This window comes from Lissotriton helveticus, chromosome 1_2, assembly GCF_964261635.1.
Source record: "Lissotriton helveticus chromosome 1_2, aLisHel1.1, whole genome shotgun sequence".
Lineage (NCBI taxonomy): Eukaryota > Metazoa > Chordata > Amphibia > Caudata > Salamandridae > Lissotriton > Lissotriton helveticus.
The window spans coordinates 426,718,187-426,731,600 of NC_136058.1; the positions used below are offsets into that span (position 1 = coordinate 426,718,187).

A 13,414-nucleotide genomic window follows, 5' to 3' on the forward strand; every position below is an offset into this window, starting at 1 on the left:
GGAAGCCAATAGAGGCTCTTTTGAAGACATATGAGGACAAATATATCTCAAAGGTTAGTTATGGGAGTGAGATATGGGGCCACATTGGGGTAGGGGCAGTGCAAAGTGCTGAAAACTCTTTCCTGCGATGGGCCCTTTCTGTCCCACAAAGCACCCCATTCCTCTCAGATTTACTGGTTTTCCGTCCCCTGGCTTTGTGGCTTAATATTTGGGCTAATTAAGAAAATACACTTAGCAAAGACATCCTACGGGAATGCCTTTCACTTGACCATGTCTCAAGCATCCGATGGCTCCAGTATAGAAGAGTTGGCCTTACCAGGGTAGGTGGGAACTATTCGCTAACCCTGAGCGCATATGTAAGAGGGACCTTTCTCTGGTCAAAGGGTGTTTTTTAAAGAATGAGCTGCTGTGATAGAGAGGGAAATGAGCTGTGTTAATCTAGTGTGCGTAAGTACATTGTATTAAAAACTGTACCAACCACTGAACCTTATCTTCTAGGGCTTAAAAGCATCCATGATCGTTTTCTATTGACCCGGTTTCGGCTCAACCTCTTCCGTTACCTCATGGCACACCCTTGTAGCTTCCACAGAGGCCAGTGCTTCATGGCCTGTGGCTGCAACGGTGAGTCTCCTCAGGACATGCACTTTTTTTAATGTTTTTTAGTTTTTATGCTGTCCCTAGAAAGTTATTTATTATTCCCATTCTCAAAAAAGTGGGGTTTCGGCGGGTGAGACCAGCTCTTATCTTTTTACAACTGCTCTCTAATGACACTGTTTTGCATACGCCTAACTTTTTATGGCTCGCTGTTCGACTCAGGTGAAGCTGCGATTAACTTCTGTACTGTAATTCATTTTTATCTTGTGTTTTGATTAACTTGGACATATTATATTTGTCAATCTGTAACTTTGACAATGATTTTATGTGTGACTTTTATGGTTTTCTTTTATAAAACCGAATAAAGTTTGTTGATAATAATCACTAGGGAAATCATTTACAGGGTAGCATGGTATCCCTCACAATAACTCCAGGAGTTACAGTCCACACTATGTACATGCGTTGTTCCCCCTACTTCCAACTTTACATGTATCCCCAATCACCTGCCCAAACCTCTCCCTGCTGATGCCAATGTGGTCCTCCGTCATCCTGCAGACCATATCTTTGGCCCCTTTGAAACTGCCCATACAATAAAAATGCTGCAGTTGTAAATACATATCATATACCATTTGTTGCGTTTGACACATTTTATTGAATAATAAAACCTAATACACATAAGCTGATTATTAAAGCAAAACAAAACATCAGTTGCCATACACATAAGAGACGAAAGCTGTACATAAAAATCAAAATACTGTAACACAGCAAAGTTATGTAGAGCACAATTCCTAATTTCGGGCAATCTTTAAAGTTCAACAATAGAAACGTTCATAAAGAACAGGAAAGGAAAGAAGGAAGGTGGGATACAGTGATTTCATTAATGTAATGCTTCCTACATATAGAAAAACAAATACTATTATTTTCCTTAATCAATAAATTTCCCTTCAATTTATTGATTTAGGCCGTTTTGGAGATCAACAATTTTAAATATATACAAAATCCATACATTTTTTTGTGAAATTGACACCTAAACTTAATTCAATCCACCTTCTAATCAAACACTTTCCTTTTTTTAAATATTTTTATTGTTATTGCAAGAAGGTCGTTGTCATCAAATTTACATAATACATCATAAAAAAAAGTACTAATTTTCTTTTTGAACTTACGACAGAAGAGAGCAATATATACTTTCAAAGAATAATTTAACATATCAAACACTTTCCATTCCAGCAAGCATCACAGGACCACTTGTTGTTATTTTCCTAATTAGTGATAATGTTTCGGATGATTTTGAGGGAGGAGATTATCCCGGCCTGGCTAAAACTGTTTAATGGAATCTTAGAAGGTACATCTCTCCTGCCTGACTCTTGGAGTGATGCAGTTATTGCGCTGAATTTAAAGCCAGGGAAAACCCCAACTCAATGTCAGTCATACCGCCCAATTTCTTTGCTAAATGTTGACTATAAAGTCTTTGCTGGAATTCTGAATTCTGAATTCTTAGCAAAGTTGTTGGGCCAATAATTCACATGGATCAAAAGGGTTTCTTGCCAGGCCGGCAGATGTCTGATTTAATACATACATTGGGTCGATTGACTTGGCTTCGTCGCAGGGTCTCCCTCTATCAATCATTACTGTTGATGCAGCCAAGGCCTTTGACCGGGTGAACTGGCACCTTCTGGATCGGGTTCTTAAGGTCTTTGGTTTTGCCGATAGTTTTAGGGAAGTGTTGAAAGAAATATATAAATCCCCTCGGGCCCAGATTCTGGTTAATGGCAATCTCTCCCCGGTAGTTAAGATAGGGCGTGGAACTAGGCAGGGCTGCCCGCTTTCCCCCATTTATATATAGAGCCGCTAGCTCAGAGCATAAGGTTGAATCAGAAGATTGTCCCTTTTTAAATAAACAGGTTTGTACGAAAGTTAGAACTGTATGCTGATGACCTGATCCTTCTATCATCCAATGTCAGCACTACACTTTCAGAGCTTGAAGCCGAAACCCAAATGTTTGGAAGCCTGTCAGTTTATGAGATAAACAATGAGAAACCCGAGGTTATGGCCTGGAACATAACCGATCAGGAGGGGAATTTTGCTAAAGAACTTAGATACTTAGGAGTTATAATATCTCAGGACCCCGGTCCTAATCCCCAAGATTAATCTAGATAGAGTTTCAAAAGAGGTCAATGTCCTACTAAAACGATGACAGAGCATCCCACTTTCATTGTATGGGCGAGTTAATCTCATCAAGATGTGTGTCCTCCCAAAATACGCTTACCTTTTTAACAACATTCCTTTAGAATTCGGAAAATCTGATATTCTTAAAATCCAGGGCAAGATATCTTCCTTTATCTGGGCAAGTAAAGCGATCTGGTTATCCTGGAAGAAATTAAGGTGCACGCTCCAGCAAGGGGGGGTGGTCCTACCAGACTCCCAGCTGTACTGTTGGGCTTATCAACTAAAGAACTGTAGATTGCTATTGCTCTCTCCGGACAGTTCGCCGATAGGCTGCATGCTTAAAGCCATGTTAGTAGGGGAAGAGGAGCTAGGTTTCATGTACAAGTTTGACTCTCCTAAATTCTTTAAATAAATGTGTTTAAAGACTCTGTGTTCGGCAGCTAGGTTGTGGTCGGACTGCCGAAATTGTTTAGGACTAACCTATTATAGTGATTGGGCACCAGTTTGGGATTCTCCTGGTACACCAGAGTCTCTTTTGGACTCTCTTGCTTACCCACTAAAAGAGGCAGGAGTTGTATATAGGAGAGACATTGTACTGGGTGACTAATGCCATTCCTGGGAATACTGGAACCATATTACTAACTGTACTTTGTCCAGGTTCAAGTTTTACCAGCTCTCTTCCTGCTGTAGGAAGCAAAGCTGACAACTTATAGAGGATAGCAGTATGGAAAGCGAACTACAGGATCTAGCTCCAAGGAAAGTAGAAGTGGCGCAATGGTATAAGCATCTTTTGGCAGCTACAGGCAGAAATATGGATCAACCATACAGAATCTGGGAGAACTACTTGCCGAGCGAGGAGTTGGAAACTTTATGGCAAGTATCTCTAGATACTCTTTACCCCCTGATTAAATCTGATGCACTGAGAAAAAACACTTTTTTAGACTCCATAGAATCTATTGGTCTCCCCTTAAGTTATCCAAGATAAAGGGAAGTGGAGAAGCCAGCTGTATGAGATGCATCCTTCAGAATGTAGATGATGTCCATGTATTTGCGTCCTGTTTCAAGATACAAGAATTTTGGACAAGTGTGGGTTAGACTATCTCTAGAGCCCTGGGTCGCATCGTGGAGGTAAGCCCAACTCTTATACTATTTGGCTTTACTCCTGCACTGGGGGGAGCTTCAGACCCGATAGAGCCCCAACAAAAACTGGCGTTTTACTTAATTTTGCTGGCTAGGAGGGAGATTTGTAAAGCATGCGCCAGGCGACATCTCCTACTTGGAATGTTTGGTGGAGTTCTGTTAGAACCAATAGGATCAAGGCCGCATTAATCTCCTCTATCCACAATGGATCTGATCTCTTCAGTTACTGACAATAAGGTTGACTCTGTACAGTAGTAGGGTCTAAACCCATGTTGAGCAGGATCCAGACAGTTGGTATGTTCAAAGAAGGTGGTGATCTCCTGATTCATGGCCTTTTCAAACATTTTAGCAGGAAGAGGAAGGACCAATCTGGGTCTGTAGTTCTTTACATCTGAGGGATCGAGGGAAGGAGTCTTTAGAAGTGGCAAAATCGATGCCTTTTTCAATGCATCTGCAAAAAAGCCAGACTTGAGCACCATTGTAATAACAAAGTGAGATCAGCAGAAATGGTAGCTGAAACTGAATGGAGGGCAAGAATCTGCAGGGCTCCAAATTTCATAGTGTTGATAAGATTAGAGACCTTCTCTTCAGTAAGTGGGGTAAATGTACTCATTACCAGGAAATGGTAAGTTAGTTTATTCACCGTATGATTACTCCACTATATCTGTTCCTAAAGATTATCTGGTGTTATATTAAATTTCAGGAATATTTTATTAACTTTGGAAAAAAGAATTAGGTTAGTTCATCACAGCTTTTCGGCTGGGAGTTGCTACATTTTTATAACCAAAGGATGAAAGTGATTTAACTGTGTTGAACAGCAGGCTGTAACTCTTCCTCCAACATTGCTGTTGGTGCCTACATTTTCTTTGGCATTTCTTGAGATCATAGGAGTACCATGGTGCGGAAGGCGCAGACAGATGGTTAGTCTTCAATCTAAAAGGCCCTACTTGACAAACTGTCTGTTAACAATGTGCGAGATGATTAGCCTTAAGTGCCTCAAGATTTTCTCTAATCAGAAGTGGCTCTCACTTCAGAAAAGGTTGAAGACCCCTGTTGTAAACACTTAATATCCTCAAAATCAAATAATTGATGAATGCAAAACAGCAGGCAGGCCTTTTATTGGCCCATTGGCGAGCGCTGGCTCAATGCAAGGATGAGGTAGCATTCACTAGCATTTATATGAAAAGTGCAGGCTTGATACAAAACTGGCGATTTATTTTTGCACATCGCTATATCCTGGAGGGTCTGAATGACAATGTTCCCAAATATAACCATGCCCTGTGGGAAACTAGTGGCCTAAACTCTGCCGGCAAACACAAGCTATTCAGGATAGATGTGTTGCAGCAAAGTTTGTACTATGTTGTGACTTGGACACAGCCAATTGCTTTGGTCAGGCGATTGACATGAGTGTGGAACTTCGGTGCATTGCCTGGATTAGGTCTATATGCTTCTCTAAAGATACCCAAGCATCGTTAATGGACAAGCTATTCGATGGCTCTCACCTTTTAAGCAAGAAAGCGGACTAGGCCCCAGACAGATTCCTTGGGTCTTTCTGCCTCCGCCATGCAATTTCAACACAAATCTCGTCCCCTTTTGGCTACAGTAGGGTTTTGCAACTCTGCCAGCACCAGACCCTGCTGCAAACCCCACAGGTCTCTTAGTTCTTTCATGGCCATGGCACACAAAGGCAACGTCCAGGACATCATGCCACTGAGTGACCTGCCTCTACAACTGGTGCAGCTGCAAAACCTCTTTGTGTCCTTCCAGACACCGACTCGCCCTATTGTAGGTAGCATCCAACATTTTCTCCAGTGAATTAGATTGTTTTAGTGGCAGACCCCTCTCCCTATTCCATCCAGACTTAACAGTGGCAATGGATGTATTACTTCTGGGATGGGAAGGCCATATGGGAGACAGAGACTAGGGAACCCTCGTCACCGGCAGAGACCCAACTCCACATCAAGCTGTTGCGAGCATTTCACTTGGCGGTGAAGGTCTTCCGGCCCACCATCACAGGAGGCCTGGTGCAGCTTCTCACAGACAAAGCAGTCAATGACGATGGTCTCATCAGGAAGAGTCACACTTGAGCGTGTTGGCAGCGAGCCGAGGATTCACTGGCTCCCAGGTACGCTGCCCCGAGATACAGAAGAATCCTTACTGGGTTGTATTGAATATAGTGTGAGAAGCGTATGGGAGAGACGGTGATCTACCATCCTGATGAGCCCACGGTAATTAACTGGAATGGTTGAAACATTGACTAAACAGGGACTATTTCATATAAATGATGTCTTCTAAGAATCACCTTTGCTTAACTTGTATTGTACAAAAGCAATTTACAGCCCTGTTTCTGTGAACAAAATGTGGATCGGACTGTTTTATCATCATATCACTTTCATCTTGAGCACTGCGCAGTCATCACTCAATGATTTATATATACCCTTGCTGCTAAGAATACAATTAGAATTTTTGGAAATGAAAAGTCCTCATCTGAATTCTAATCATGATAAAAAATGGTGAATTAATATCTAACCAGGGCCTGCATATGTGATACAGACCAGTGAGATAATGAACTCATAGACCTCTTAGTTGTTCACTGTGCGCATGGGAAGTACTTCTATGCGTCTACGCTTGTTACTTCTGGAACAGAATGATGTCGACACTGAGCTGCATGATGTCTCCTACTGTGTGCAGCAGGAGTGCTTTAAAGTTTGAGGATCCAGTCTGGCGTGTGGGGAATATTCACACGGTAAGGAATCTTCAGGTAAAGGAGTACCCACCAGAAAGAGCGTTATCGAAGGCAAGTAACTGGTTGGTTATGTTTTCCTGCTGTCGTATATTATCTCATTCTGGGTGGTGAACTCTGCTCGCACAGTTTTCCGTACTCCGCGGAGCTCGCATAGTTCCTAAAAACTCCGCTCCATGGAGCGTAGCGAGGTTTTTTTCGACGCTTGCGCTCTTCAACGTCATGTGCCAGAGCGGGGAAAATCCACCTCCTAATGAGATTTTTCCTTGCTCGGGCTCGCCATGGTCTAGTTGGCGAGCAAAATCAACCTCCTGGGGCGATTTCTCAAAGCGGGTCGTCGGATTTCTCAATGCTTCGCATTGACAAAGCTGCCACTCGAGTAGAGGCAGCTGCACACTCTTGCGCTGCACATGGTGCCATTCGCAATTATTTTTAGTGGGCAGGACAAACACCAGGAGATCAAAATCACCACAAACAGCATGACCCTTACATACTCCGCTGCTCGTGGAACTCCACGTAGACCGCCAGACTTTTTTTGTCACTGTGCGGAGTTCCTCATTGAGGAACTCTGCATAGGCTTAATCTTATCATGAAAATATAGATATCAGTCATATGTTAAGAATCAATGGTAAGTAGAAACCTTTTGGGTGGAGTAAAATTTAAGGCATTATTATTGTGATTTTGTTGGCAATTATTTGATTTTTGCAAGCACTAACACTTCTCTGTGTAAAGTAAAGACCTTGAGAGTTTTGTAACTTTCAGATACTCAAATTGAGGATTCTGTTGCAATTAAAAATATTTCCAGGCCTGAAATTTCTTTAGAGGTTGCATGCGGGCAGCCTAAGTTATCCTGCAAGAGTTTCTTGATGAATCCTATTGCAAGTACAATATGTGCTCTCTCATGTAAAGTCAGGTTATTAGAAGCTTTTCTGCAACTCAAGATACGCCTTACTTTTCACCTCATGTGGATGCATTTCTCATGTTTAGCGAGATCTCCTTTCTGAGTATAACGTTTCTGGCTTTCCCCTTCTGTATATGGCTTTAGTCCAGTGTGAATTCTCTCTTGTGAAATGACATTGTATTCAAGACTAAACCTTATCTGACATTCTTAACACACATAAGGCTTTATTCCCCCGTGTGAGTTCGCTCATGTCAAGTGAGAAGTAATTTGTAACCAAAACGCTGCTTGCATTTCGAGCACTCCTAAGGTTTTTCCCCAGAGTGGGATCTCTCATGAAGCAGAACAGTCTTTCAGATACAAGCTTTTAAGGCATAAGGATTTTCTCTAGTGTGGAGTTTCTCATGGTGAGATAGCGTTTTTCTCTGCAGCTTATCTGGCATTCAGAGCACTCATAAGGTTTTTCATCAGTATGGAGTCGCTTTTGGTTAGTGAGGCTGTGCCAATCAAATAGGAATTTCTGGCATTCACCGCATTGGTAATGTTTTTCCCCTGTGTGCGTCTGCTCATGTAGAGTGAGATTGCGTTTAAAATTGATGCTTTTCTGGCACTTGGAGCACTGAATTATTTTGATGGTGTGTTTTCTTATGGCACTTCTAACCATCTCTTCCTCTGAATCTTTTCTGACATTTAGAGCACTGATAATTTTTTTTCTCTAGTGTGGATTCTCACATGTTCAGTGAGATGAGATTTTTGGCTGAAACATTTTCGGCATTCGGAGCACTGATAAGGCTTTTCTCCAGTGTGGATTCTTATATGGTAAGTGAGACTGCCTTTGTCACTGAAACATTTCTGGCATTCGGAGCATTGATAAGGTTTTTCCCCAGTGTGGATTATTATATGCTGAGTGAGACTGCTTTTTACACTGAAACATTTCTGGCATTCAGAGCACTGATAAGGTTTTTCCCCAGTGTGGATTCTTATATGCTGAGTGAGATTGATTTTTTCACTGAAACATTTGTGGCATTCAGAGCACTGATAAGGTTTTTCCCCAGTGTGGATTCTTGTATGTTGAGTGAGTCTTATTTTGTCACAGAAACATTTCTGGCATTCAGAGCACTGATAAGGTTTTTCCCCAGTGTGAAATCTCACATGTGCAGTTAGAAGTGATTTAAGTCTGAAATCTTTTGGGCATTCAGAGCACTGATAAGGTTTTTCCCCGGTGTGGATTCTTATATGCTTAGTGAGACTGCATTTGTTTATGAAACATTTCTGACATTCAGAGCACTGATAAGGTTGTTCCCCTGTGTGGGTTTTTATATGCTGCGTGAGAGAGCGTTTTTCACTGAAACATTTCTGGCATTCAGAGCACTGATAACGGTTTTCCCCAGTGTGGATTCTTATGTGCCGTGTGAGAGAGCGTTTTTCACTGAAACATTTCTGGCATTCAGAGCACTGATAACGGTTTTCCCCAGTGTGGATTCTTATGTGCCGTGTGAGACTACTTTTTGTACTGAAACATTGCTGGCATTCAGAGCACTGATAAGGTTTTTCCACAGAGTGGGTAAATGCATGTTGATATAGAGTGGCTTTGAAACTAAACCTTTTCTGGCATTCAGAGCACTGATAAGGTTTTTCCCCAGTGTGGAATCTCAAATGTTCAGTTAGAATAGATTTACGGTTGAAATGTTTTGGGCATTCAGAGCACTGATAAGGTTTTTCCCCAGTGTGGATTCTCAAATGTGCAGTTAGAAGTGATTTACGTTTGAAATGTTTTGGGCATTCAGAACACTGATAAGGGTTTTCCCCAGTGTGGACTTTTGTATGTTCAGTGAGTCTGATTTTGTAACTGAAACATTTCTGGCATTCAGAGCACTGATAAGGTTTCTCTCCAGTGTGGGTTCTTATATGCCGAGTGAGACTGCTTTGGTCACTGAAACATTTCTGGCATTCAGAGCACTGAAAAGATTTTTCCCCAATGTGGGTTCTTATATGCCGAGTGAGACTCCTTTGGTCACTGAAACATTTCTGGCATTCAGAGCACTGATAAGGTTTTTCCACAGAGTGGGTTAATGCATGTCGAGATAGGCTCGGTTTGTTACAAAACCTTTTCTGGCATTCAGAGCACTGGTAAGGTTTTTCCCCAGTGTGGGTCCTTGTATGTATAGTAAGTCCTCTTTTGTCACTGAAACATTTCTGGCATTGAGCACACGGATAAGGTTTTTCCACAGAGTGGGTTAATGCATGGCGAGATAGGATCGGTTTGTTACAAAACCTTTTCTGGCATTCAGAGCACTGATAAGGTTTTTCCCCAGAGTGGATTCTCATATGTTCAGTGAGTTTCGATTTACGGCCGAAACTTTTTTGGCATTCAGCGCACTGGTAAGGTTTTTCCCCAGAGTGGGTTAATGCATGTAGATATAGACTCGGTTTGATACTAAACCTTTTCTGGCATTCAGAGCACTGATAAGGTTTTTCCCCAGTGTGCATTCTCATATGCTTAGTAAGATAAGATTTACGCCTGAAACTTTTTTGTCATACTTTGCACGGAGAGTGGTTTTCCCCAGTGTGGATTTTCATATGTTCAGTGAGATAAGATTTACGCCTGAAACTTTTTGGGCATACATTGCACTGAAAGTGGTTTTCCCCAGTGTTCATTCTGTCAAATTCTGTGAGATAAGATTTATGGCTGTATCTTTTTTGGCACATGTAACTTTTTTCCCCAACTTAGGTTATTTTACCTTGATTGAGGCGGTTTTGAACACTGAATTTGTTCTCACAGGTCGTGTTTTTATAAGGTGTATTCCTAGAGTTAATATCTCTATGTTTAGTTTTCTCTTGCTTATATGCCACGGTAAGAGTGAACCCAATTTTAGAGTTGGGCTTGTTTAGATAATGTTTAGCATTTATCTCTAAAAGAAATTGTGTGTAATCTTCTTAACACTTGAATTGAGCAAAATATGTCTGGAAGCAGCCCTGTAACACATGTCGAAATGTTTTTAGTAGATAATAGTCTTTAGGTTATAGCCTATCCAGCAGCAACTTATTTTGTGACTGAAGTTTTTCTCGAATCTATTCGTATAGGTTCTTAGCAATGCAGTGATAAGGTGTTAGTCTGATATTTAATGATTAAACTGATAAGTACCTTTTTGCACTGACGTAACGGCAGTAACTGAAGGCGTTAGAACGTGCACAGTACTATTGTGGATCATTAGTCGCAGAACATCAGTTCCTTTTACCCTTTCTATGTTTGGTGTAAGGTTAAGATTTGTAGTTCTGAAGACGAGGATTTATTTACATTACCTATAGCGCAACTGTGCTCATTTATTCGATTTTTATCTTTAACAGTTTTACATATCACTCATGCACAGCAGATAATGTTGAGGCGATTTACATAGAATTACAGAACAGTACACAATAAAAAGGAAACAATCTGAGATGGTTATGAACACAATAAAGTGGTGAATTTTTAAGGTTTTCGCCAGAGTGAGCAGAGTGGGTCGCGGTTTTCTACCCAGAGGCAGATAGTCTCAAACTTGCGTAACTGGTTAAAAACGGTTGTTGAACAAAGGTGATTTTCCAATCTTTTGGGTGTTAACGTGTCAGCTTCGGAGTCTTCTCTCAGCGTCTTTTCTTTGATGGTTTGCAGGAGAAACTTTTTGTTATAACTTTCTTTTATGCAGTGTGTGCTTCCTCTCTGGAATTACATGATGTTTTATGTGCACGTTATTCTGTGCACAGAAATGGCTTTGCTCTGGGTTAACGAAATACTAAATTAGAGACTTCACTTACAGTATAGTACTTTCCTCAGCTCCCACTTCCTCGCCACACCTAGATTTTGGAAATTGTTTAAACGTAGAATGCTGGATGTCCTTCAGTTTTTCAAAAATAATCCTTCTTATGGCACTGACTTCAGTTGCCTGGTGCTAAATCTTGCTTTCTTCGTCAGTAATTTCAATCACCTATAGTATTAAAATTAAATAGTTAATACATGAAAATTTCCCAAAATATAATTTACAAGCCAAATCAATGCAGAGTTGCAGAATTTTGAAAATGTTGAGCTGTTTTTCAGACAGTGCAGAGTGTAGAATGGTAGCCTGGGAGTACTTGGATGTAGGAGTGAGGATTTATAGAATTTTCAACATTTTATTAAGCTCACAAAGGATACATGCACCCTATGGACTTGTAACATAGAATCCCAAAGGCAGAAATTAAAGTCATATGCACTGGCACCAAACAGATATTTAAAAAAGGATACTATTTATTATTATTTTTTTTAAAGTTTTTATTGAAAATAACAGACATACAAGAACAACAAAACTTCACAAGGCAAAAAATATAAATAGCACATCATCATGGGTCCATGTGGGCGGAGCTCAAGAAATCAACATATGACAATCGATGAAAACATGAAGAGGGGCAGGCGAGGAGACAAACAGCAAATGTATCGGGGATAACAGGTGAACGTCAGGTTAGGGGGACAAAGGCACTTCGGTAGACAAATCGTGTGGGGGAGTACAGATATTACCCCGATATGCATTCCAGATACGACCCCATTGTCTGGGACGTCCCCGGGATAGGTATACAGTCTTCTCTCGAAACATGCACCAATCCATGTTCTCCTTTCACGTGGAAAGGGTAGGCGGCCTATGTGAACCCCAAAGCTGAGCAATGTCCCTTTTGGCGACCATGTTACCAAGGGCCGCCCACCTAGTTTGTGCGGAATTGTAGTCAGTAGGCTCCCAAACATTGAGCAGACAACGCCTGGCTTCGGGCAGCAGGGACACACCCGTAACATTCCTCATGACATCATGTACTCTGGCCCAGTGTCGTACCATCTCCGGGCATTCCCACAATATGTGGAGAAAGGTGCCAGTCATACCACAGCCACGCTTGCACAACCCATCCACAGAAAATCCCATACGAACCAAACCGGGCCCCGTGACATACACTCTGTGCAGTATCTTCAATTGGACAAATCGCAGTCGGGCAGGGATAGCGACCTCTTTAGGCGAAGACAAAGCCGACTGCCAGTCCTTGTCATCTAACTCCAAGCCGTCAGAGCACCATGCGTCTCTAAGGCGAATTAGTAGATCAGCTCTGTTATTAATAAGCTTTTTATAAATTAAGGAGATCGTACTGTCGGGTACATGTCCATCCAGGATGCGGTCTTCCAACGGGGAGGATTCAGGAATATCGGTGCCCACTAGGAACACCGACAACAAAGCATGACGGACCTGAGCGTACCGGAAGAATTCAGTGCCGCCCAGGTCATACTCCAGACGCAGCGCGTCGAAGGACTTGACTGTCCCCTTCGACCACAAGTCACCAACCTTGCTAATGCCAATCATGTCCCATTTATCAAACCCTTTCGTCCGCCACAGAGAACCCAAGCATTCCGAATCGTACAGGGGGGTGGCTCGAGTAAATCTATCACTGCAGCCCAAGGCCGCAGTCGCATCGTGCCACACTCTCACAGCGATCTTAGTGGGACCGGTCAGTGCTCCACGGCGGACCCCAGAGTACAGTGCTCTACTGAAAGACCCTCCCGGAAGGATAAGCCTATCCATGGAAAAAGCCGGGGCCGGGCCCGGAGCGTAGGTCGCATGGTTGATTGCGCTGAGCTGGGACGCCCAGTAATAACGTCTGATGTCTGGGAGGGCTATGCCACCATCAAACCATGGAAGCGTGAGCTTGGAGAGGGCGATACGAGCAGGTCCGTCCCAGACAAGCTGTCTCTGCAAATTTTCCACTTCACGGAAGTAGCTGGAGGGAATAGGATCGAAGGAGTTCTGTAGCGCGTACAAAAAACGGGGCAAAGACATCATTTTAAAGAGCGCCGCTCTGCCAAGGGGCGACAGTGGCAACCT

General features: G+C 42.2%; 1 protein-coding gene across 1 annotated transcript in view; it reads right to left on the reverse strand.

The window, feature by feature from the left end:
* Window positions 1-4,088: 4,088 nt before the first annotated feature.
* The window catches only part of LOC144804947 (uncharacterized), a 42,948-nt gene continuing 33,622 nt past the window's right edge, over window positions 4,089-13,414 (reverse strand). Inside the window, exons 4-6 of the mRNA XM_078671934.1 lie at window positions 11,337-11,506; window positions 8,639-11,241; window positions 4,089-4,354 (exon numbers count right to left, since the gene is read on the reverse strand). Coding sequence (XP_078528060.1) covers window positions 4,089-4,354; window positions 8,639-10,040 — 1,668 coding nt within the window. The 5' untranslated portion in view covers window positions 10,041-11,241; window positions 11,337-11,506. The remainder of the gene's footprint in view (window positions 4,355-8,638; window positions 11,242-11,336; window positions 11,507-13,414) is intronic.